Source organism: Ranitomeya variabilis, chromosome 5, assembly GCF_051348905.1.
Source record: "Ranitomeya variabilis isolate aRanVar5 chromosome 5, aRanVar5.hap1, whole genome shotgun sequence".
In the NCBI taxonomy this organism is placed as follows: Eukaryota; Metazoa; Chordata; class Amphibia; order Anura; family Dendrobatidae; genus Ranitomeya; species Ranitomeya variabilis.
The window spans coordinates 15,155,538-15,182,619 of record NC_135236.1 but is presented as its reverse complement, the minus strand read 5'-3'; the positions used below and the strand labels follow the sequence as shown (position 1 = coordinate 15,182,619).

The following is a 27,082-nucleotide window of genomic DNA, read 5'->3' as shown; positions in this document are numbered from 1 at the left end:
AAGCAGATGAAAAAGACAAATCTATGCCCATCCTAGCACAGAATGCCCGCCAAAATCTAGACACAAATTGGGTACCTCTGTCAGAAACAATATTCTCAGGAATACCGTGCAATCGGACAACATTCTGAAAAAACAGAGGAACCAACTCAGAAGAAGAAGGCAACTTGGGCAGAGGAACCAAATGGACCATTTTAGAGAAACGGTCACAGACCACCCAGATGACAGACATCTTCTGGGAAACAGGCAGATCTGAAATAAAATCCATCGAGATGTGTGTCCAAGGCCTCTTAGGAATAGGCAAGGGCAACAGCAAACCGCTGGCACGAGAACAGCAAGGCTTAGCTCGAGCACAAGTCCCACAGGACTGCACAAATGACCGCACATCCCTTGACAAGGAAGGCCACCAAAAGGACCTGGCCACCAGATCTCTGGTGCCAAAAATTCCCGGGTGACCTGCCAACACCGAGGAATGAACCTCGGAAATGACTCTGCTGGTCCACTTATCCGGGACAAACAGTCTGTCAGGTGGACAAGACTCAGGCCTATCAGCCTGAAATCTCTGCAACACACGTCGCAGATCCGGAGAAATAGCTGACAAGATAACTCCATCTTTAAGAATACCAACAGGATCAGCGACTCCAGGAGCATCAGGCACAAAGCTCCTAGAAAGAGCATCGGCCTTCACATTCTTTGAACCTGGTAAATACGAGACAACAAAATCAAAGCGGGAGAAAAACAATGATCAGCGGGCCTGTCTCGGATTAAGGCGTTTAGCAGACTCGAGATACATCAGATTTTTGTGATCAGTCAAGACCACCACACGATGCTTAGCACCCTCGAGCCAATGACGCCACTCCTCAAATGCCCATTTCATGGCCAACAACTCCCGATTGCCCACATCATAATTTCGCTCGGCAGGCGAAAACTTCCTAGAGAAAAAGGCACAAGGTTTCATAACAGAGCAACCAGGGCCTCTCTGCGACAAAACGGCCCCTGCCCCAATCTCCGAAGCATCCACCTCTGTCATGATCTCTGCAGGCAGAGATCATAGCAAGCCTATAGAGGGACAAGCTCTCGGAAGATGGAACTATACTGACCATGAACTAAGCCTGCCGCGCAACTAGAAATAGCCAGGTAGCATTTCCTATTTATCGCTAGATGCCCAGCTCTGGCCTAAGACCTAAATAGCTAGCAGAGGGAAATATAAGACCTGGCTCACCTCTAGAGAAATATTCCAAAGAAGACAGTAGCCCCCCACATATAATGACGGTGAGTTCAGATGAAACAACAAACGCAGCAGGGAAAATAGTCTTAGCAAATTTGAGGTCCGCTTACTAGATAGCAGAAGACAGATAGTATACTTTCATGGTCAGCAGAAAAACACTAACAAAACACCATCCAGAGATTACCTTAAACTCTGGCATTAACTCATAACGCCAGAGTAGCAATCCCTGATCAACGAGAGCTTTCCAGACACAGTAACAAAACTTCAGCTGTGAACTGGAACAAATAGGCAAAACAAAACATGGACAAAAGTCCAACTTATCTAGTAGTTGTCTAGAAGCAGGAACAAGCACTGAGAGGCATCAGATAACATTGATGACCGGCAAGAAACCACCAGAGAAATGAGCTTAAATAGCGACACCCACTACTGATGGAACCAGGTGAAACAGGAAAGAGGATGACAAGTCCAATTCCACAAGCGGCCACCGGGGGAGCCCAGAATCCAAATTCACAACATTCATGCCTCTGATCTGGTTCGTGCCTTTCATAGGGCCCATCCTGATCGCCCTGGTGGTTCTGGTGAGGGTTCGGTGCCCCCTCCTTGAGGGGGGGGTACTGTTGTGAATTTGGATTCTGGGCTCCCCCGGTGGCTACTGGTGGAATTGAACTGGTGTTGTCATCTTCTCTGTTCACCTGTTCCCATCAAGATGTGGGAGTCGCTATATAACCTTGCTGCTCTGTTAGTTGCTTGCCGGTCAACAATGTTATCAGAAGCCTCTCTGTGCTTGTTCCTGCTCCTAGACAACTACTAGATAAGTTGGACTCTTGTCCATGTTTGTTTTTGCATTTTGGTTCCAGTTCACAGCTGAAGTTTCGTTACTGTGTCTGGAAAGCTCTTGTGAACAGGAATTGCCACTCTGGTGTTATGAGTTAATGCCAGAGTTTTAAAGTAATTTCTGGATGGTGTTTTGATAGGGTTTTCAGCTGACCATGAAAGTGTCCTTTCTGTCTTCTGCTATGTAGTAAGTGGACCTCAAATTTGCTAAACCTATTTTCATACTACGTTTGTTATTTCATCTTAATTCACCGCCAATACATGTGGGGGGCCTCTGTCTCCTTTCGGGGTATTTCTCTAGAGGTGAGCTAGGACTAATATTTTCCTCTGCTAGCATTATTTAGTCCTCCGGCTGGTGCTGGGCATCTAGAATCAACGTAGGCATGCTACCCGGCCACTGCTAGTTGTGCGTTAGGTTTAGTTCATGGTCAGCTCAGTTCCCATCTTCCAAGAGCTAGTTCCTATATATGCTTATGCTATGTTCTCTTGCCATTGAGAACATGACACGCTTCAGACTGTGCGGCGTCATCTGATCCCTTATCGCATGCCACGGCCATGAAGCCGCACAGTCCGAAGAAGGCGGAAGGAGAGGAGGGACAGGCGAACTGATGCACTGATCCTGCCCATGAATCACACCCTCGCAGTCCCAATAAATAAGACACCGAGGGGCGTTGTGTGGGTCAGGGCGGCCGCAGAGGCGCAGCCAGCCAAACAATGATGCCAGAAGACGGGCAGCGCTACCAAGGGGGTTGCAGCGTGTCATTACAAAGGAAAGTCACACCACCGGGACGGTTAAATGGTCACACAGAGGACACATTTCAGACGTGTTTTCAGTTCCACATGTGCGAGGAGAATACGTTTCTGAGCCACCTTGCACACATGCAGCATTACCGCTGTACAAGGTGGCTGGATAACGTAAAAACGCCTGGGGGAGGGGGGACAGGTTCCCTTCAATTTCAGTTCTTGTGTCTGCGTGGCTTTTGCAGGACACGTTGCCGGCTGCACAGCAGGGGAACAGCTGGCGGTGCTGGACCCCACTGACACATTGGCTGGTGTTTTTCTCTGTGCAGCTGGCACATCTGGGCCCCAACTGGCGGTGTGTTAGAGCCCAGGGACAGCAGGAGGAGGAGCAGGAGGAGGAGGAGCAGGGGGAGGGGAGTGTAGGCCGAAGCCTGCACAGGCGGCAGCTTTGGGTGTGTTGTGTCTGCGTGGCTTTTGCAGGACACGTTGCCGGCTACACAGCAGGGGAACAGCTGGCGGTGCTGGACCCCACTGACACATTGGCGAGGTGTTTGGCTCTGTGCAGCCAGCACTTCCGGACAGCAACTAGCGTTGTTGGAGCCCGGGCTCTGCAGGTGGAGCAGAGTGTAGGCCGAAGCCTAATTGAACCGATTTCAAAAGTCACCTTTAACCCCCCCTCAGGGGTTACAAAGTAGAAGAGCCACAGCTTATGCAGCAGCAGTGCTGCGCAAGTCAAAGGTTGCTCTTGTAATTTTTCTCCTTGCACACGCTGAATGGAACACGTATAACATTTAGCCCTTTATACAGTCAAACTGTGTAATGGAGGCGAGAGTTCCCTTTGTAATGAGACGCAGCACAGGTGTCAAGAATCCCACCTTGGTGCTGGGTGCAGCCTCCCGAGCGTTGTTATTTGCTGTACAGGAGTCTGCGCTGTCGTGTTATCCCCTGGCCTAGCGCCGTTAGCGCTGCCCATCTTCTGGCATCATGTAATGTCGGCCGGTGCGGTTCGCGATGCCCATGAATCCCAGCCCCGCAGTGTCTTAACATTGTTAAAACACTGCGGGGCTGGGATTCAGGGCCTGGCGCAGCACATATATTCGCCTCTCACACTCGGGTCCTTACACCCGCTTCAGACTGTGCGGCGTCATCTGATCCCTTATCGCATGCCACGGCCATGAAGCCGCACAGTCCGAAGAAGGCGGAAGGAGAGGAGGGACAGGCGAACTGATGCACTGATCCTGCCCATGAATCACACCCTCGCAGTCCCAATAAATAAGACACCGAGGGGCGTTGTGTGGGTCAGGGCGGCCGCAGAGGCGCAGCCAGCCAAACAATGATGCCAGAAGACGGGCAGCGCTACCAAGGTGGTTGCAGCGTGTCATTACAAAGGAAAGTCACACCACCGGGACGGTTAAATGGTCACACAGAGGACACATTTCAGACGTGTTTTCAGTTCCACATGTGCGAGGAGAATACGTTTCTGAGCCACCTTGCACACATGCAGCATTACCGCTGTACAAGGTGGCTGGATAACGTAAAAACGCCTGGGGGAGGGGGGACAGGTTCCCTTCAATTTCAGTTCTTGTGTCTGCGTGGCTTTTGCAGGACACGTTGCCGGCTGCACAGCAGGGGAACAGCTGGCGGTGCTGGACCCCACTGACACATTGGCTGGTGTTTTTCTCTGTGCAGCTAGCACATCTGGGCCCCAACTGGCGGTGTGTTAGAGCCCAGGGACAGCAGGAGGAGGAGCAGGAGGAGGAGGAGCAGGGGGAGGGGAGTGTAGGCCGAAGCCTGCACAGGCGGCAGCTTTGGGTGTGTTGTGTCTGCGTGGCTTTTGCAGGACACGTTGCCGGCTACACAGCAGGGGAACAGCTGGCGGTGCTGGACCCCACTGACACATTGGCGAGGTGTTTGGCTCTGTGCAGCCAGCACTTCCGGACAGCAACTAGCGTTGTTGGAGCCCGGGCTCTGCAGGTGGAGCAGAGTGTAGGCCGAAGCCTAATTGAACCGATTTCAAAAGTCACCTTTAACCCCCCCTCAGGGGTTACAAAGTAGAAGAGCCACAGCTTATGCAGCAGCAGTGCTGCGCAAGTCAAAGGTTGCTCTTGTAATTTTTCTCCTTGCACACGCTGAATGGAACACGTATAACATTTAGCCCTTTATACAGTCAAACTGTGTAATGGAGGCGAGAGTTCCCTTTGTAATGAGACGCAGCACAGGTGTCAAGAATCCCACCTTGGTGCTGGGTGCAGCCTCCCGAGCGTTGTTATTTGCTGTACAGGAGTCTGCGCTGTCGTGTTATCCCCTGGCCTAGCGCCGTTAGCGCTGCCCATCTTCTGGCATCATGTAATGTCGGCCGGTGCGGTTCGCGATGACCATGAATCCCAGCCCCGCAGTGTCTTAACATTGTTAAAACACTGCGGGGCTGGGATTCAGGGCCTGGCGCAGCACATATGTTCGCCTCTCACACTCGGGTCCTTACACCCGCTTCAGACTGTGCGGCGTCATCTGATCCCTTATCGCATGCCACGGCCATGAAGCCGCACAGTCCGAAGAAGGCGGAAGGAGAGGAGGGACAGGCGAACTGATGCACTGATCCTGCCCATCAATCACACCCTCGCAGTCCCATTAAATAAGACAACGAGGGCTGTTGTGTGGGTCAGGGCGGCCGCAGAGGCGCAGCCAGCCAAACAATGATGCCAGAAGACGGGCAGCGTTACCAAGGAGCTTGTTGCGTGTGTCAATACAAAGTCAAATCACACCTGAGGGACGTTTTAATGGTCACAGAGGACACATTTTAGACGTGTTCACTTCAACATGGGCAAGGAGAATAAGTTTCTGAGCCACCTTGAACACATGCAGCATTACTGCTGTTCAAGGTAGCTGTAAAACATAGAAACACCTGGGGGAGGGGGGACAGGTTCCCTTCAATTTCAGTTCTTGTGTCTGCGTGGCGGTCGCAGGACACGTTGCCGGCTACACAGCAGGGGAACAGCTGGCGGTGCTGAACCCCACTGACACATTGGCTGGTGTTTTTCTCTGTGCAGCTAGCACATCTGGGCAAAAACTGGCGGTGTTAGAGCCCAGGGTCAGCAGGAGGAGCAGGGGGAGCGGAGTGTAGGCCGAAGCCTGCACTCGAGGAAGTTGAAAGGAAACCTTTAACCCCCCCCCCCAGGCGTTTGTAGCTGAAAGAGCCATTGTGTACAGCACTAATGCTGGAAAAGGTAAACTTAGCTCTTTTAATTATGGTCCTTGTACATGCGGAACCTAACATTTATGAAATGTGTCTCCTCACAGCGTTAAACCGTCCGGTAGGTGGAACTTTCCTTTGTCGTGTGACGCAGCACAGCCATCATTTTTACCCCCTTGGCGCCGTGCGCCGCCTCCTCAGCGTTGTTTGAATCTGTCCCGGAGCCTGCGCTGTTAGGTTAGCCCTTGGCCATGCACACATGTTGCGCTGCCCGTCTTCTGACCTCATTTGGTGTCAGGCTGGCTGCGCCTGTGCGGGTGCGCTGGCCGAGATCCCGCCTCGCAGTGTCGTCTAATGTAATCCCACCGCGGGCCTGTGATCCGTGCCCGTGCGCAGTGCATATCCTCTCCTCTCACTCCCCTCCCTACGGCTTTTTCAGACTGTGCGGTGTCACGGCCGTGGCATGCTATTAGGGACCAGCTGACATCGCACAGTCTGAAGAAGCCGTAGGGAGGGGAGTGAGAGGAGAGGATATGCACTGCGCACGGGCACGGATCACAGGCCCGCGGTGGGATTACATTAGACGACACTGCGAGGCGGGATCTCGGCCAGCGCACCCGCACAGGCGCAGCCAGCCTGACACCAAATGAGGTCAGAAGACGGGCAGCGCAACATGTGTGCATGGCCAAGGGCTAACCTAACAGCGCAGGCTCCGGGACAGATTCAAACAACGCTGAGGAGGGGGCGCACGGCGCCAAGGGGGTAAAAATGATGGCTGTGCTGCGTCACACGACAAAGGAAAGTTCGACCTACCGGACGGTTTAACGCTGTGTGGGGACACATTTCATAAGTGTTTGGTTCAGCATGTGCAAGGAGCATCACGAAAAGAGGCACTTTTTCCCTTTGCATCATTACTGCTGCACAAGGTGGCTCCTTCAGTAACAAACGCCTGGGGGGGGGGGGGTCAGGTTCCCTTACATTTAACTTGTTGTGCCTGCGTGGCGGTCGCAGTACACATTGCCGTATACACAGCAGGGGAACAGCTGGCGGTGCTGAACCCCACTAACACATTGGCGAGGTGTTTGGCTCTGTGCGTACAGCACTTCTGGACGGCAACTAGCGGTGTTGGAGCCCAGGGACAGGTGGAGGAGGAGGAGGTTGGAGGAGGTTGGAGGGATTGCCACACACACAGCAGGGGAACAGCTGACGTTACTGAACCCCAATAACAGAGGAGGGACTGTTGACTGTGCGTACAGCACTTCTGGACGGCAACTGGCGGTGTTGGAGCCCAGGGACAGGTGGAGGAGGAGGAGGTTGGAGGAGGTTGGAGGAGGTAGGAGTGATTGCCACACACACAGCAGGGGAACAGCTGACGTTACTGAACCCCAATAACAGAGGAGGGACTGTTGACTGTGCGTACAGCACTTCTGGACGGCAACTGGCGGTGTTGGAGCCCAGGGACAGGTGGAGGAGGAGGAGGTTGGAGGAGGTAGGAGGGATTGCCACACACACAGCAGGGGAACAGCTGACGTTACTGAACCCCAATAACAGAGGAGGGACTGTTGACTGTGCGTACAGCACTTCTGGACGGCAACTGGCGGTGTTGGAGCCCAGGGACAGGTGGAGGAGGAGGAGGTTGGAGGAGGTAGGAGTGATTGCCACACACACAGCAGGGGAACAGCTGACGTTACTGAACCCCAATAACAGAGGAGGGACTGTTGACTGTGCGTACAGCACTTCTGGATGGCAACTGGCGGTGTTGGAGCCCAGGGACAGGTGGAGGAGGAGGAGGTTGGAGGAGGTAGGAGGGATTGCCACACACACAGCAGGGGAACAGCTGACGTTACTGAACCCCAATAACAGAGGAGGGACTGTTGACTGTGCGTACAGCACTTCTGGACGGCAACTGGCGGTGTTGGAGCCCAGGGACAGGTGGAGGAGGAGGAGGTTGGAGGAGGTTGGAGGAGGTAGGAGGGATTGCCACACACACAGCAGGGGAACAGCTGACGTTACTGAACCCCAATAACAGAGGAGGGACTGTTGACTGTGCGTACAGCACTTCTGGACGGCAACTGGCGGTGTTGGAGCCCAGGGACAGGTGGAGGAGGAGAAGGTTGGAGGAGGTTGGAGGAGGTAGGAGGGATTGCCACACACACAGCAGGGGAACAGCTGACGTTACTGAACCCCAATAACAGAGGAGGGACTGTTGACTGTGCGTACAGCACTTCTGGACGGCAACTGGCGGTGTTGGAGCCCAGGGACAGGTGGAGGAGGAGGAGGTTGGAGGAGGTTGGAGGAGGTAGGAGGGATTGCCACACACACAGCAGGGGAACAGCTGACGTTACTGAACCCCAATAACAGAGGAGGGACTGTTGACTGTGCGTACAGCACTTCTGGACGGCAACTGGCGGTGTTGGAGCCCAGGGACAGGTGGAGGAGGAGGAGGTTGGAGGAGGTAGGAGGGATTGCCACACACACAGCAGGGGAACAGCTGACGTTACTGAACCCCAATAACAGAGGAGGGACTGTTGACTGTGCGTACAGCACTTCTGGACGGCAACTGGCGGTGTTGGAGCCCAGGGACAGGTGGAGGAGGAGGAGGTTGGAGGAGGTTGGAGGAGGTAGGAGGGATTGCCACACACACAGCAGGGGAACAGCTGACGTTACTGAACCCCAATAACAGAGGAGGGACTGTTGACTGTGCGTACAGCACTTCTGGACGGCAACTGGCGGTGTTGGAGCCCAGGGACAGGTGGAGGAGGAGGAGGTTGGAGGAGGTAGGAGGGATTGCCACACACACAGCAGGGGAACAGCTGACGTTACTGAACCCCAATAACAGAGGAGGGACTGTTGACTGTGCGTACAGCACTTCTGGACGGCAACTGGCGGTGTTGGAGCCCAGGGACAGGTGGAGGAGGAGGAGGTTGGAGGAGGTTGGAGGAGGTAGGAGGGATTGCCACACACACAGCAGGGGAACAGCTGATGTTACTGAACCCCAATAACAGAGGAGGGACTGTTGACTGTGCGTACAGCACTTCTGGACGGCAACTGGCGGTGTTGGAGCCCAGGGACAGGTGGAGGAGGAGGAGGTTGGAGGAGGTAGGAGGGATTGCCACACACACAGCAGGGGAACAGCTGACGTTACTGAACCCCAATAACACAGGAGGGACTGTTGACTGTGCGTACAGCACTTCTGGACGGCAACTGGCGGTGTTGGAGCCCAGGGACAGGTGGAGGAGGAGGAGGTTGGAGGAGGTTGGAGGAGGTAGGAGGGATTGCCACACACACAGCAGGGGAACAGCTGACGTTACTGAACCCCAATAACAGAGGAGGGACTGTTGACTGTGCGTACAGCACTTCTGGACGGCAACTGGCGGTGTTGGAGCCCAGGGACAGGTGGAGGAGGAGGAGGTTGGAGGAGGTAGGAGGGATTGCCACACACACAGCAGGGGAACAGCTGACGTTACTGAACCCCAATAACAGAGGAGGGACTGTTGACTGTGCGTACAGCACTTCTGGACGGCAACTGGCGGTGTTGGAGCCCAGGGACAGGTGGAGGAGGAGGAGGTTGGAGGAGGTAGGAGTGATTGCCACACACACAGCAGGGGAACAGCTGACGTTACTGAACCCCAATAACAGAGGAGGGACTGTTGACTGTGCGTACAGCACTTCTGGACGGCAACTGGCGGTGTTGGAGCCCAGGGACAGGTGGAGGAGGAGGAGGTTGGAGGAGGTAGGAGGGATTGCCACACACACAGCAGGGGAACAGCTGACGTTACTGAACCCCAATAACAGAGGAGGGACTGTTGACTGTGCGTACAGCACTTCTGGACGGCAACTGGCGGTGTTGGAGCCCAGGGACAGGTGGAGGAGGAGGAGGTTGGAGGAGGTAGGAGGGATTGCCACACACACAGCAGGGGAACAGCTGACGTTACTGAACCCCAATAACAGAGGAGGGACTGTTGACTGTGCGTACAGCACTTCTGGACGGCAACTGGCGGTGTTGGAGCCCAGGGACAGGTGGAGGAGGAGGAGGTTGGAGGAGGTTGGAGGAGGTAGGAGGGATTGCCACACACACAGCAGGGGAACAGCTGACGTTACTGAACCCCAATAACAGAGAAGGGACTGTTGACTGTGCGTACAGCACTTCTGGACGGCAACTGGCGGTGTTGGAGCCCAGGGACAGGTGGAGGAGGAGGAGGTTGGAGGAGGTAGGAGGGATTGCCACACACACAGCAGGGGAACAGCTGACGTTACTGAACCCCAATAACAGAGGAGGGACTGTTGACTGTGCGTACAGCACTTCTGGACGGCAACTGGCGGTGTTGGAGCCCAGGGACAGGTGGAGGAGGAGGAGGTTGGAGGAGGTTGGAGGAGGTAGGAGGGATTGCCACACACACAGCAGGGGAACAGCTGACGTTACTGAACCCCAATAACAGAGGAGGGACTGTTGACTGTGCGTACAGCACTTCTGGACGGCAACTGGCGGTGTTGGAGCCCAGGGACAGGTGGAGGAGGAGGAGGTTGGAGGAGGTAGGAGGGATTGCCACACACACAGCAGGGGAACAGCTGACGTTACTGAACCCCAATAACAGAGGAGGGACTGTTGACTGTGCGTACAGCACTTCTGGACGGCAACTGGTGGTGTTGGAGCCCAGGGACAGGTGGAGGAGGAGGAGGTTGGAGGAGGTAGGAGTGATTGCCACACACACAGCAGGGGAACAGCTGACGTTACTGAACCCCAATAACAGAGGAGGGACTGTTGACTGTGCCTACAGCACTTCTGGACGGCAACTGGCGGTGTTGGAGCCCAGGGACAGGTGGAGGAGGAGGAGGTTGGAGGAGGTAGGAGGGATTGCCACACACACAGCAGGGGAACAGCTGACGTTACTGAACCCCAATAACAGAGGAGGGACTGTTGACTGTGCGTACAGCACTTCTGGACGGCAACTGGCGGTGTTGGAGCCCAGGGACAGGTGGATGAGGAGGAGGAGGTTGGAGGAGGTTGGAGGAGGTAGGAGGGATTGCCACACACACAGCAGGGGAACAGCTGACGTTACTGAACCCCAATAACAGAGGAGGGACTGTTGACTGTGCGTACAGCACTTCTGGCTGGCAACTGGCGGTGTTGGAGCCCAGGGACAGGTGGAGGAGGAGGAGGTTGGAGGAGGTAGGAGGGATTGCCACACACACAGCAGGGGAACAGCTGACGTTACTGAACCCCAATAACAGAGGAGGGACTGTTGACTGTGCGTACAGCACTTCTGGACGGCAACTGGCGGTGTTGGAGCCCAGGGACAGGTGGAGGAGGAGGAGGTTGGAGGAGGTTGGAGGAGGTAGGAGGGATTGCCACACACACAGCAGGGGAACAGCTGACGTTACTGAACCCCAATAACAGAGGAGCGACTGTTGACTGTGCGTACAGCACTTCTGGACGGCAACTAGCGGTGTTGGAGCCCAGGGGCAGGTGGAAAAGCAGAGGAACACAATGTAGGCCGAAGCCTGAGAAAGTCGAAAGGGAACCTTTAACCCCCCCCAAGGCATTTGTAGCTGAAAGAGCCAGCTTGTGCAGCACAAAAGATGCAAAAGGAAAAGGTGGCTCTTTTCATCATGCTCCTTGCAAACACAGAACTAAACACTTTTAAAATGTGTCCCCTGAAGCCGTGAAACCGTCCCGGAGGTGGGACTTTGCTTCGTAATATGACGCAGCACAGCCATCATTACTACCCCCCCGCCGCCGTGCCCCGGCTCCTCAGCGTTGTTTGATTCCGTCCCGGAGCCTGCGCTGTTATGTTATCCCGTGGCCAGGCACACTTAGCGCTGCCCATCTTCTGACATCATTTGGTGTCAGGCTGGCTGCGCCTGTGCGGCCGCGCTGGCCGAGAGCCCGCCTCGCAGTGTCTTCTGATGTAATCCCACTGGGGGCCTGGGATCCGTGGCCATGCGCAGTGCATATCCTCGCCTCTCACTCCCCTCCCTACGGCTTCTTTTTCAGACTGTGCGGTGTCACGGCCGTGGCATGCTATTAGGGACCAGCTGACACCGAACAGTCTGAAGAAGCCATAGGGAGATGAGTGAGAGGTGGAGGTTCAGATATGCACTGCGCATGTCCATAGATCCCAGGCCCCCAGTGGGATTAAATCAGAAGACACTGCGAGGCGGGCTCTCGGCCAGCGTGGCCGCACAGGCGCAGCCAGCCTGACACCAAATGATGCCAGAAGACGGGCAGCGCTAAGTGTGCCTGGCCACGGGATAACATAACAGCGCAGGCTCCGGGACGGAATCAAACAACGCTGAGGAGCCGGGGCGCGGCGCCGGGGGGGTAGGAATGACGGCTGTGCTGCGTCATATTACGAAGGAAAGTCCCACCTCCGGGACGGTTTTACGGTATCAGTGGACACATTTTATAAGTGTTAAGTTTTGCGTGTGCAAGGAGCAAAACCAAAATAGCTACCTTTTTCCTTGTGCAGCATTACTGCTGCACAAGGTGGCTCTTTCAGTAACAAACGCCTTGGGGGGGGGGGGACAGATTCCCTTACATTTCAGTTGTTGTGTCAGCGTGGCGGTCGCATGACACATTGCCGGCTACACAGCTGGGGATCAGCTGACGTTACTGAAACCCAATAACACTGGGTCGTATGTTTTGACTGTGCAGACGGCACATCTGAGCCTCAACTGGCGGTGTTGGAGCCCAGGAATTTAAGTTCAGGTGGTAGAAAGATGAACACAACAGGAGACCTGGATAACGTATACAGTGACCTAATTATTTAATCAGGAGGAGGAGTGGCAAATTCCTGCGAGATCCAGGCCTTGTTCATTTTCAGGAAAGTAAGCCGGTCAACGTTATCGGAGGATAGTCGCATGCGACGGTCAGTTAGTACACCACCTGCAGCACTAAAGACACGTTCCGATAATACACTGGCCGCAGGGCAAGACAGCACCTCCAATGCATACTGGCTTAGCTCTGGCCATGTATCCAGCTTTGAGACCCAAAACTTGAAAGGGGAAGAGCCGTCTGGGAGTACAGCAAGAGGGCAAGACATGTAGTCTGTCACCATCTGACGGAACCGTTGCCTCCTGCTGACTGGAGCCGTCTGTGATGGTGTAGACTTTTGTGGCGGGCACAGAAAACTGTGCCACAGTTCGGCCATACTGGTCTTGCCTTGGGCAGAGGCACTGCTTCTGCTCCCTCTTTGTGCAGAGCCTCCACCACTGCCTGGACGCACTGAGCTGCTTTGGAATGCACTAGCAGCACTTCTCTCAGTTGGAATGGAGAAGATGATGGAACTGACCAGTGTGTCTTGGTACTCCCGCATTTTTCGCTCCCGGTTCAACGGTGTGATGAGGCTTTCTACGTTGTCCCGGTAGCGAGGATCGAGGAGGGTGAACACCCAATAATCAGACATGTTGAGAATGTGGTCGATGCGGCGGTCGTTTCTCAGGCACTGCAGCATGTAATCCACCATGTGCTGCAGACTGCCAACTGCACAAGAAACGCTGTCCCCAGCTGGAGGCGTGATCTCTGCCCGCTCGTCATCACCCCACCCTCGCTGTACACACTGAGTACTGGACAATTCGGGAACTCCCTCCTCTGGACGGATGTCTTCCTCCTCCATTGACTCCTCCTCATCCTCCTCACAAACTGTCCCCTGCCTACGCGTTTGTGAGGAACCACGTGGCGCTGACTGTCCAGAAGATGATGGAAGTGGTGAATCCTCATCCTCCACCTCTTCCACAACATCATCCCTTAGCGCTTGCAGTGATTTTTCAAGCAGGGAGATAAGGGGGACAGTCATGCTGACTAGTGCATCATCTGCACTCGCCATCCGCGTGGAATAATCAAAGGGACGCAAAACCTGGCAGACATCCTTCATAGTGGCCCACTCTGTGGTTGTGAAGTCTGTACGGCGCTGACTGCGACTTTTTTGCGCCTGATACAGCTGGTACTCCATTACAGCTTGCTGCTGCTCACACAACCGCTCCAACATATGTAACGTGGAATTCCACCTGGTAGGTAGGTCACATATGATGCGATGTTCCGGCAGGCGGTGTCGGCGCTGCAGAGCCGCAATGCGCGCTTTTGCCGTGCTGGAACGCCGCAAGTGAGCACACTCTAGGCGGACCTTGTGCAGCAGTGCATCAAGATCCGGATAGTCCCTCAAAAAACTCTGCACGACCAAATTGAGCACATGTGCCAGACATGGGATGTGAGTGAGGTTGCCGAGGCCCAGGGCTGCCACCAGATTTCGGCCATTATCACACACTACCATGCCTGGCTGGAGATTCGCTGGCTCAAACCACACATCGCTCTCCTGCTTGATGGCATTCCAGAGCTCCTGCGCTGTGTGGCTACGATTCCCCCAAAAAATTAATTTCAAGACGGCCTGTTGACGTTTGGCCACGGCTGTGCTCATGTCGGTCGTAACAGGTACACGTTCATCACGGGTCCATGTGGAGGTGGACTGTGACGGCTCCTGCAGCGATGATTCTGAGGAACTGGTGTAAGAGGAGGAGTCAATGCGTACAGAATGGATTCCTGCAATCCTTGGAGTGGGCAGGACACGTCCTGCGCCACTCGCACGGTCTGTACCCGGCTCAACGACATTAACCCAATGGGCAGTGAGGGAAAGGTATCGCCCCTGTCCATGTTGACTGGTCCACGCATCGGTGGTGAGGTGGACCTTGCTACTGACGGCGTTCAGTAGCGCGTGTTTTATGTGTCCCTCCACATGCTTGTGCAGGGCAGGGACGGCTTGCCTGCTGAAGTAAAAGCGGCTGGGCACACTGTACTGTGGGACTGCCAATGACATCAAGTCACGGAAGCTGTCAGTCTCCACCAGCCTGAATGACAGAATTTCCAGTGACAGAAGTTTGGCAATGCCTGCAGTCAGAGCCTGTGCTCGTGGGTGGTTTGACGAGAAAGGCCGCCTTTTCTCCCATGCCTGTACTACCGATGGCTGTAGACTGGGCTGGGAGTGTGTGGTTGACTGGGAAAGTGGTGCTGCGGGTGGAATGACAGCGGGTCTCTGGACAACAGGGCCAGAGGTTCTTCCACGGCGATCCTGGGAGGAAGCCGAACCAGCTGCGTGTGAGCTAGAGGAAGAGGCAACACGAGCTGAAGAGGTGGTAGCTGCCGCTGTTGGTTGGCCTAGCTCTTCAGTGTGTTTGTCTAACTCCGCCGGGTGCCTGTTGCGCACATGTTTCCACATGTTGGAGGTATTGAGGTTGGCGACTTTTTGACCTCTTTTGATTTTTTGATGACACACCTTGCATCTGACATAGCAAATGTCATCTGCAACTGTGTCAAAAAAGGACCAGGCACTGCAAGTCTTGGGAGCCCCCCTTTTGACTTTTGGAAGAGACATGCTCCTTACGGGTGCCAAAGCGGAGGCTGCAGGATCCGCAGTCTTCCCCCTCCCTCTCCCTCTTTGGGCCGTACGGGGAATCTCTTCCTCAGAGCTGCTCCCACCACCTTCCTGTCCCTGACGCCAAGATGGGTCAAGGACCTCATCATCTACACTACCCTCTGCCCCCAACTGCTCCTCCTGGGTAGTCTCAGCAGCAGAGCACGCACCAGTAAGTGGCACCTGAGTGTCATCATCAGCTGATGCGGCCTGCGAGGTGGTGACCGGAGCCACTGGCCCACCCGCCTCTTCAGAGGAAGACAGAAAAAGCTGTTGGGCATCACTGCACCCTGCCTCTTCTTCCATTTCTCCAATGCTGCTTGGCTGGCCCCCTGTTTCCAAGCCAAGAGATGATTCAGAGAACAGAAGTAGAGACTGCTCCTGTCCTGGGATCTCTGTCTGCCTGGGCAATTTTGCAGGTGGTGAAGAGACAGATGGCTGCTCTCCAGTGCTCTGTGTCTGAGAGGATGTGGCACTAATGGAAGTTGATGCATTAGCTGCCATCCATCCCACAACGGCTTCAATTTGGTCTTCACGCAGCAGCGGTGTACGGCGCTCGGCGACAAAGCTGCGCATGAACGACTGTTCCCTTGTGAAAGTGGGTGCTGATGACTCACCGGTGCCCGCAGCAGGCACAGAATCCCCACGTCCCCTCCCTGCTCCGCGCCCACGCCCACGCCCACGTGCCTTACTCACTGCCTTCTTCATCTTGGTTGACTGATAAAGATAAGCAGAAAAGTACTAACGGCTTTGTGTGCTTATTCCTGAGCAACTCCTCCTAACAGGTATAAGACACACTAATTTTCTAAAGTGTGGACTAGACTTGAATATGAGCTAATGTGGCCTACACAAATGTAAAGTGGTGTAACTGGTGTGTTTGGTGAACTTTATTATTTATTTATTTTTTGGGGGCTGAACTGACAACGGATAGAGCTGCAATCACACGGAGACCGTGCAGACAGCCGTAAACGGCGCTGCAAGGCCCAAAAACCCTCCTCTACTTTATCCTATGTAGTGTTTTTCCACAAATTAGCTGGAGACGGGTGGAAAGACACTAATAGGATTTTTTAAAATAAATTAGCAGCAGACTACACTACTTTGAAAAAAAAGAAAATTGATTTGGCGGTATGACGCAGTGAAAAACCCTGAGCTGCAGACAACCAGGCTACGGCTGCTCACAGACTACAGGGCGAGCTGCAGTCACACGGAGACCGTGCAGACAGCCGTAAACGGCGCTGCAAGGCCCAAAAACCCTCCTCTACTTTATCCTATGTAGTGTTTTTCCACAAATTAGCTGGAGACGGGTGGAAAGACACTAATAGGATTTTTTAAAATAAATTAGCAGCAGACTACACTACTTTGAAAAAAAAGAAAATTGATTTGGCGGTATGACGCAGTGAAAAACCCTGAGCTGGAGACAACCAGGCTATAGCTGCTCACAGATTACAGGGCGAGCTGCAGTCACACGGAGACCGTGCAGACAGCCGTAAACGGCGCTGCAAGGCCCAAAAACCCTCCTCTACTTTATCCTATGTAGTGTTTTTCCACAAATTAGCTGGAGACGGGTGGAAAGACACTAATAGGAATTTTTGGAAAAAATGTGCAGCAGCCTGCACTACTTCAAAAAAAAAAAAAAAAAGGACAGTATGAGGCAATGAACCACCCTCCCTGAACTGAATACAACCAGCTATGGATGGCCTATGTGGCTGCACTCAGACTAGAGAGTGGGCTGCACTCACACACACACACAGAGAGACCTTGCAGATCGCTGTGAAAACAGCGCTACAAGGCAAAAGGAAGGTGAATAGTAGGTGAACACAGCGGTTGCTAAATTAGCCTTTGGAAAGCACAAAGAAGCAAATCGCTATCTCTAAACTGTCCCTCAGTCAGCAAACAGCGTCCTGTCACTAACTGAATTCACAGCAGAGTGATCGCAAAATGGCGCCAGCGACTTTTAAACTGCATCATGACATCATTTCAGCAGCCAATCACAGCCTTGCCAGTAGTTTCATGCCCTCCATGCTAAACAGGATGTGCCCACACTTGGAATCTTTCTCATTGGCTGAATTTCTGAATTTTGAATCATTGAACTTCCGATTCCGGTATCCGATACGCGCCAAGTATCGGAATCCCGGTATCGGAATTCCGATACCGCTAGTATCGGCCGATACCCGATACTTGCGGTATCAGAATGCTCAACACTATTCGCTCGGTTTGGCCATTTGTCTGAGGATGAAATGCAGAAGAAGAAGACAAATCAATGCCCAGCCTAGCACAAAAGGCCCGCCAAAACCTAGAAACAAACTGGGAACCTCTGTCGGACACAATATTCTCCGGAATACCATGCAAACGAACCACATGCTGAAAAAACAACGGAACCAAATCAGAAGAGGAAGGCAACTTAGGCAAAGGCACCAAATGAACCATCTTAGAAAACTGGTCACAGACCACCCAGATAACCGACATCCTCTGGGAAACCCGAAGATCTGAAATAAAATCCATAGAAATATGCTTCCAGGGCCTCTCAGGGACCGGCAAAGGCAAAAGCAACCCACTAGCGCGGGAACAACAAGGCTTGGCCCGTGCACATGTCCCACCGGACTGCACAAAAGAACGCACATCCCGCGACAAAGAAGGCCACCAAAAAGACCTACCAACCACATCTCTGGTACCAAAAATACCAGGATGGCCAGCCAAGACAGAACAATGAACCTCAGAAATCACTCTACTAGTCCATCTATCAGGAACAAACAGTTTCCCCACTGGACAGCGGTCAGGTTTGTCAGCCTGAAATTCCTGAAGAACCCGTCGCAAATCAGGGGAGATGGCAGAAAGGACCACCCCTTCCTTCAGAATGCCGACCGATTCAAGGACCTCAGGAGAATCAGGCAAAAAGCTCCTAGAGAGGGCATCAGCCTTAATATTCTTAGAACCCGGAAGATACGAGACCACAAAATCAAAACGGGAGAAAAACAGGGACCATCGAGCCTGTCTAGGATTCAGCCGTTTGGCAGACTCGAGGTAAATCAGATTTTTATGATCGGTCAAGACCACAATACAGTGCTTGGCTCCCTCAAGCCAATGTCGCCATTGCTCGAACGCCCAATTCATAGCCAACAACTCCCGATTGCCAACACCATAATTGCGTTCAGCAGGCGAAAACTTTCGGGAAAAGAAGGCACATGGTTTCATCAAGGAACCGTCAGAATTCCTCTGAGATAAAACAGCCCCTGCCCCAATCTCAGAAGCGTCAACCTCAAACTGAAATGGAAGAGAAACATCCGGCTGACGCAATACCGGGGCAGAAGTAAATCGGCGTTTAAGCTCCTGAAAGGCAGCGACAGCCGCAGAGGACCAATTTGTCACATCAGCACCTTTTTTCGTCAAATTGGTCAGGGGTTTAACCACACTGGAGAAGTTAGCAATGAAACGGCGATAAAAATTAGCAACGCCCAAAAATTTCTGAAGGCTCTTCACAGATGTGGGCTGAATCCAATCATGAATGGTTTGAACCTTAACCGGATCCATCTCTATAGATGAGGGAGAAAAAATGAAGCCCAAAAAAGAAACCTTCTGTACTCCAAAGAGACAATTAGATCCCTTCACAAATAAAGCATTATCACGAAGGATCTGAAATACCATCCTGACCTGTTTCACATTAGACTCCCAATCATCGGAAAAAATCAAAATGTCATCCAAATATACAATCATGAATTTATCAAGATAATTCCAGAAGATATCATGCATGAAGGACTGAAAGACAGATGGAGCATTAGAGAGCCCGAATGGCATCACAAGGTATTCAAAATGGCCTTCGGGCATATTAAACGCAGTTTTACATTCGTCACCCTGCTTAATACGAAAAAGATTATATGCCCCTCGAAGGTCAATCTCAGTAAACCAACTAGCCCCCTTAATCCAGCAAACAAATCGTAAAGCAAAGGTAAAGGGTATTGAAATTTGACTGTGATCTTATTCAAGAGGCGATAATCAATACAGGGCCTCAAGGAGCCATCCTTCTTGGCAACAAAAAAAAATCCCGCTCCCAATGGCGAAGAAGATGGCCGAATATGCCCTTTCTCCAAAGACTCCTTAACATAACTCCACATGGCGGTATGTTCAGGCACAGACAGGTTGAAAGTCGGCCCTTAGGAAACTTACAGCCTGGAATCAAGTCAATAGCACAATCACAGTCCCTATGCGGTGGAAGGGAATTGGACTTGGGCTCATCGAATACATCCTGAAAATCAGACAAAAACTCTGGAATTTCAGAAGAGGGGGAATAGGAGATTGACATCAAAGGAACATCATTATAAACCCCCTGACAACCCCAACTAGTCACAGACATAGATTTCCAATCCAACACCGGATTATGTACCTGTAACCACGGAAAACCCAGCACAATAGCATCATGCAAGTTATGCAACACCAGAAAACGACAATCTTCCTGATGGACTGCCGCCATGCACATGGTCACCTGTGTCCAAAACTGGGGTTTATTTTTAGCCAAAGGTGTAGCATCAATGCCCCTCAAAGGAATAGGACTCTGCAAAGACTGCAAGGGGAAACCACAACGTCTAGCAAATTCAAAGTCCATTAAGTTCAAAGCGGCACCTGAATCCACAAATGCCATGACAGAAAATGACGACAATGAGCAGATCAAGGTCACAGATAACAGAAATTTAGGTTGTACAGTACTGATGATAACTGAACTAGCGATTCTCTTTGTACGCGTAGGGCAGACCGAAATGACATGAGAAGCATCGCCACAGTAAAAACACAACCTATTCTGACGTCTGAATCCCCGTTGTTCCGCTCTAGACAGAATCCTATCACACTGCATAGGCTCAGGCATCTGCTCTGAGGACAAGGCCACAGTGCACACAATTCTGCGCTCCCGCAAGCGCCGATGAATCTGAATGGCCAGAGACATAGAATCACTCAGACCAATAGGTGTGGGAAATAGGGTTGAGCGACTTTTATTTTTATAGGATCGGGTTGGGTTTCACGAAACCCGACTTTCTCAAAAGTCGGGTCGAGTGAAATCGGCCGATCCTATAAAAAAGTCGGGGTCGGGGTCGGCCGAAACACGAAACCCAATGCAGTGCAATGGGATACTATGGTTCCCAGGGTCTGAAGGAGAGGAAACTCTCCTTCAGGCCCTGGGATCCATATTTAAGTGTAAAATAAAGAATCAAAATAAAAAATATTGATATACTCACCTCTCCGGAGGCCCCTGGACATCGCCGCTGGTAACCGGCAGCCTTCTTTGCTTAAAATGAGCGCGTTTAGGGCCTTCCATGACGTCACGGCTTGTGATTGGTCGCGGCTGCTCATGTGACCGCCACGCGACCAATCACAAGCTGTAACGTAATTCTCAGGTCCTAAATTCCTAGAATTAGGAATTTAGGACCTGAGAATTACGTCACAGCTTGTGATTGGTCGCGTGAGCGGTCACATGGGCGGCCGCGACCAATCACAAGCCGTGACGTCATGGAAGGCCCTAAACGCGCTCATTTTGAGCAAAGAAGGCTGCCGGTTACCAGCGGCGATGTCCAGGGGCATCCGGAGAGGTGAGTATATCAATATTTTTTATTTTAATTCTTTATTTTACACTTAAATGTGTATTCCGATACCGATTTCCGATATCGCAAACATATCGGAACTCGGTATCGGAATTCCGATACCAGATTCAGAAGATCGCCGACCTCATGGCCGACCCCACACAGGAGTCGGGTCGGGTTTCATGAAACCCAACTTTGCCAAAAGTCGGCGACTTCTGAAAATTGGCTGACCCGTTTCGCTCAACCCTAGTGGGAAACCCCACCATAACATCTTTAACAGATTCAGAAAGACCCTTTCTGAAAATTGCCGCCAAAGCATCCTCATTCCATTTAGTCAGCACAGACCATTTTCTAAATTTCTGACAATACAATTCTGCCGCATCTTGACCCTGAAACAGGGCCAACAAGGTCTTCTCTGCATGATCCACTGAATTTGGTTCATCATATAATAACCCTAGGGCCTGAAAAAAGGCGTCTACATTAAGCAAGGCCAGATTCCCAGATTCCAGGGAAAATGCCCAATCCTGAGGATCGCCATGCAACAGGGAGATGACAATTTTAACCTGCTGAATGGGATCACCAGAGGAACGAGGTTTCAGAGCAAAAAACAGTTTACAGTTATTTTTAAAACTCAAAAATTTGGACCTGTCCCCAAAAAACAAATCAGGAGTAGGAATCCTAGGCTCTAAAACCGGAGTCTGAACAATATAATCGGAAATACCCTGTACCCTAGCAGCAAGTTGATCTACACGAGAAGCTAATCTCTGAACATCCATGCTAGCACCAAGCTCCTCAGTCACCCAGAGGAAAAGAGGGAAGGAAAGACAAAACAGACTACAGAAAAAAAATGGCTCAGCACTTTTCTTCCCTTCTTCTGAGATGCATTTAACTCATTACTGGCCAGTTGTACTGTTATGATCCGGTGACCCTGGAGCCGCAAGAGACTATCTCTTGAGTGGGTGGTACCTGTACTGACCGCAAACCTAAACTGACACCGCAACTAGAAGTAGCCGTGGGGTGTTCCTAACACGGCCTAGACACCTCGACACAGCCGGAGGACTAAATACCCCTAAAGTTGGAAATGGGAATTCTATCTTGCCTCAGAGCAGAACCCCAAAGGATAGGCAGCCCCCCACAAATATTGGCTTGAGTTTAAGAGGAAATACGTACGCAGGCAGAAAGACAGGATTTAGCAAAAGAGGCACTTCTAGCTAAATAGAAAAGGATAGGACAGAATTCTAAGCGGTCAGTATTAAAACCCTAAAAATATCCACAGCAGGTTATACTAATATTCTACATCTACCTAAAGACATAGAATGTATATCTGCATCTCCAGAGAATCCAGCATGACAGAAAAATCCAAACAAAGTCTAAGCTGGACAAAAATACAATAATTTGCACTGCACAGAAAAGCACACTGCATGCGTGCTAGAGAGACCAAAAACCAGGCACTTATCTTAGCTGAATTGACAGCAGGGCATGAGGAGCCAGACAGAGATGCAATCCCTCCATGAACAATGGACAACTGGCATTGAATCCTGGATCCAACACACCTAAATACCTAATAGAGCTGCAATCAGCAGAAACATCTGCCCTGGACTACAATCCAGAGACAACTGCACTACCACTAACAACCACCGGAGGGAGCCCAAGAGCATAATTCACAACAGGAGAGACCCGAATATATAAATGGAAAAGAGAATAGCTCAGAGTGTACAAGTGTGGGATCAGTTGTCTCCGGGCACGCAGCATGGTGAGAGGAAGGAGGATCAGGGTAAGGAATATGTAGTCCAGACTCACGGCTACTGAGACTTAACGGTGTGAAAGACAGGGTGGTGGTAGTGGTGGCAAAGTGACTGGAAGCATTATCCGCTATCAAACCAACAACCTTTTGACACTGCTCTGGGTTCAACAGTGCTGTGCTGTGGTCCCCTAATAAATGGCACAGGAAGGTCGGGCAAGAAGATATGGGTGTTTGGCACAATTTCACCTTGCCCACGGCCTCGGCCTCTGGTGTCAATAACTTCGCTAACACACTGCAACAAAATTTAACCCCTTTCTGACATCTGACATACTATCCCGTTGAGATGGTATGGGCCCGTATGACCACCGATGGGACAGTACATCATCACCGATCAGCCGCACTCACGGGGAGAGCATGGCCGATCAGGGCTGGGTGTCAGCTGACCATCACAGATGACATCCGACACAATGTGCCAGGAGTGGACACGGACCACTCCTGGCACATTAATACCTGGAAGACTGCGATCAAACAGGATCACAGGATTCTGGTGGCACAGGGAAGCATCACGAAGGGAGGCGGCTCCCTGCGTGCTTCCCTGAAACCCTCAGAGCAACGCAATGTGATCATGTTGCTCCAAGGGTCTCCTACCTCCTCCTCCCTGTAGGCCCGGATCCAAAATGGCGGCGGGGGGCCTTCCAGGTCCTGCAGGGAGGTGGCTTGCAAGCGCCTGCTCAGAGCAGGCGCTGGCAAGCCTCCTTCAGTGCCTGTGTGATCGCTGATCTGACACAGTGCACTGCAAAGTGTCAGATCAGCGATCTGACACTATAGTGTGATGTTCCCCCCCCCCCCCCTGGGGCAATGTTTCAAAATAAAAATAAAAAAATATTTACATGTGTAAAAAAAAAATATATATACATTGTTCCAAATAAATACATTTATTTGTCTAAATAAAAAAAACAGTAAAAGTACACATATTTAGTATTGCCACGTCCGTAACGACCTGACCTATAAAAATGCCCCACTAGTTAACTCCTTCAGTGATCACCATAAAAAAAAACGAGGCAAAACAATACTATGAGAAAGTTAGTTTGTATAGCCGCAACCGCATGATTTGTGGCTGCTAGACAGCCTGAATACATGTGGAGATTGTTTGTTTGTTAAGAAATCCCCACATGTATTCATGCTGTCTATCAGCCTCAAATCATGCAGCTGCGGCGACACAAACTAAATCTCCGAACACGCCCAAAATACTCGGAGATCACCCGATCATGCTCGGAAAACCCAAATAATGAGCATACTCTCACATCACTTGTCACTACTCATGACAAGCCGTAAGACATCAATAGGTCCGGGGTCAGATACCAGAAGAGCTAATCATAAACAAATGGGTCAAGCTCATAGTCAAGATACAGTCTGAGGTCAGGATTTCAGAAAGGGAGCAGATCAAGACAGAGGGGCAAGGCAAACAGAGTGTCAGAAGCATGGTCAAAGGTCAGGTAACAAAAGATCTAATACTGAGTACAGGAGCACAAGCCACGCAGACACCAAAGACCATAAGATACAACTGACAGTTATTGGAGAGTCAGATAAATAGCCAGGTAATCACTCTGAATAAAAGACACAAGGAGGAAACCCCACACAAACTGGCCCTGATAGGCGGTTGGACTGTCACTCAACACCCAGGCAGTTCATCATACTCCAACCTCCGATTAGAGAGCTTAGCTGTACATCACCATACTGACATCTTAGCATGCCCTTTCCGCAGATTGGGCAATCTACCTGTCATCTAGTCATGATCATGACTCTGTTGTCGGGTATTGTGGGACCAGGGGCTCCTTCCCTCTCCTTAAGGATAGGGGTGCCCTAGCCTGTTCCCCAGGTTACTTCTGATGGTGAATCATAGAATCACAGAATTTTAGAGTTGGAAGGGATCTCAAAGGTCATCGTGTCCAACACCCTGCTCGATCATTGAAGATGATGGGGCCACATACCTTGCCTTAGCTCCTCAATCTGTACCCTTCAATCATCCAGGGAAGAGGGAGTAGTTGTGTACAGTAATACACCAGTCAGACTAATAATAAGGTAGTAATATGAACAAGGGTAACAGAAGTTATCAAATATACACACACATGTAGAAGAGGTATGCACCAGGAAGTGGAGAACAGGGTTTAAACAAAGTAGGAGAAGAAAGGGAATTATCACACACTCAAAACCTAGCAACAGTCACAGATAAATCCACCAACCAACTACTTAAATAACCACCAACAACAACAACCTCCAGCCATGCAGCAAAAGCTATCTCTGACAATGAGTGCTAGCCACAACCCAGTTTATATAGGAGATGGGAGTGGCTAACAGTACATAACTTAGAGCCTTAGCTCCAGCAGCTCTGAACAGAGCAGACTTACTCCAAGGTATTTCTTGGATGTGCCCCTAGAATTGGCCACCGAATGTCAATTTTTTTCTACTTTGTTTCAGATTGGAAGAACTAACCAGATTTCTGGACCTCAAACATAATACCATTGAAAAGGTATGCAGTAGAATTCTTTGAAAAAATAAATCTCCTTTCCTTAATTTACCTTTAGAACCACACACTCTTAACCTCACAATATATAATGGATACTCTGCTTATCTAGTCCATTGATCACAAAATCTGTTGTGAATGCAAGCCCATATGTAACTGCTCACCCTATTAATAAACTATGATATACATATATAGCACAAGTTGCAATGTGTATAGATCGGGCACAGGAACTATCATACTGTGTTCCGAGCAGGTGATTGCTGTGTTATAAAGCCATAATCTACCTGTAACTGCAGCTACAAGAGCTAGCAAAGATCGCTGCTCTTTAACCATGGAGATGTCATTGTCAGTTACTGACAGGCTCTCATATTTGCCATTTAGTTACTCTTTGAAGCCCAGCCATCATTAACATTATTTACAGCAATAGTCTAGTATTGTGGTAAATAGTAAAATTTAGTATCAGTCAAATGAACAAAACATTTACAAAAATATTTAAAAGTTGAAATCACTCCTCTTTCCCATTCTAAAAGAAATAAATTAAAAAAATCATAAAAACCAACATACAGTATTTCGTATTGTCATGTCTGTAAAGATTGCTCTATCAAAATTTGAAGTGTTTACAAATTTAAATAACAAAAAGAAAAAAAACATTGTAATGCCAGAATTGCTACTTTACGGGAGCTATATTCCCCTAAATAAATGCAATAAAAACATCATATGTAAGAGTAAACAATATCAATGAAATCTTCAGTTCAGGATGCAGAAATAACCCCTGATACAGCTTCAGCAACAAAAAAATGTAAAAGTTCTGAGTTTCATAACCTGACAATACAGATTTTTTGTTACTATATTTTACGATTTAACCTTTGAATTTCTTGTTTTTCATTACAATATATGGTAAAATGAATGGTGTCAATGAAAACTACAACTGAAATGAGTAAAATTAGAGGCAAATCTATTGACTTGCAAACATCGCACTGCAATTCATGATTCTTTATAAAAACAGATGGGAAACAGTGGTATGTGCTAGAAGTAATGTCCTCCGTAAGTATACTGTGCCTCTTACCATTGTGAAGAAAGAGAATGTAAAGAGTGCAGCGAAGAAGAGGAGCGAGTTCTTCATGGCCCTGTGAGCCCGGTCCGCAGTCATTAATGAGTACAAGGTACGATGTATGTAGAGAAGTAAAGTCATAAAAGTCAAGCTATGAGCAAACAGGGAAATAAAATGCAAATAAAAGCAAATGACAAAGGTATAACATAACTAAGATAGCATCAGAAGAGGAGGTGGAAACTATGTATACATTCCATTCTGTAACGGGGCTTCTTATTGCTCCCATTTGTGTCTTTAGGACTAAAATCTTTGACAATTCTGTATCTGTCACTTTTTAAGATCTTTTCGGATCGAAACACGTCGCTTGTTTTCCCGTTTGCCGTTGGAGAGCTGTACAGTCACCGTTTTAACAGGATTTAATAAAGTTACAAACCCTGAATTTTATCGTGGAGCTGGAACTAGTTTTTCTTTTTTCTCTGGCATTTTTTACCTTTTGAAAAATCGGTTGGTTTCAGTTGGACTTTTTTTTTTATTGCTTTGCTAAATTTATACTTAGTTTTTTGTTATGGTCAGTGAGCCTTCTCTCTCCTGTAGAGTGTAAGCTCTTACGGTATAGCGGGGTCCCATCTCTCCTGTCGAACGTAAGATCTTAGGGTCAGCGGTGTCTACTTTCTATCACATATAGAGTAAGCTCTTATGGTCAGTGGAGTCCTCTATCTCCTGTAGAGTGTAAGCTCTTATGGTCAGTGGGGTCCTCTCTCCTGTAGAGTGTAAGCTCTTATGGTCAGTGAGGTCCTCTCTCTCC

At 50.4% G+C, this 27,082-nt stretch overlaps 1 protein-coding gene across 1 annotated transcript in view; it reads right to left on the bottom strand.

The window, feature by feature from the left end:
* Window positions 1-26,417, bottom strand: part of LOC143773248 (NXPE family member 3-like) — a 157,044-nt gene extending 130,627 nt beyond the window's left edge. Inside the window, exon 1 of the mRNA XM_077260739.1 lies at window positions 26,293-26,417. Coding sequence (XP_077116854.1) covers window positions 26,293-26,376 — 84 coding nt within the window. The 5' untranslated portion in view covers window positions 26,377-26,417. The remainder of the gene's footprint in view (window positions 1-26,292) is intronic.
* Between the last annotated feature and the right edge of the window lie 665 nt (window positions 26,418-27,082).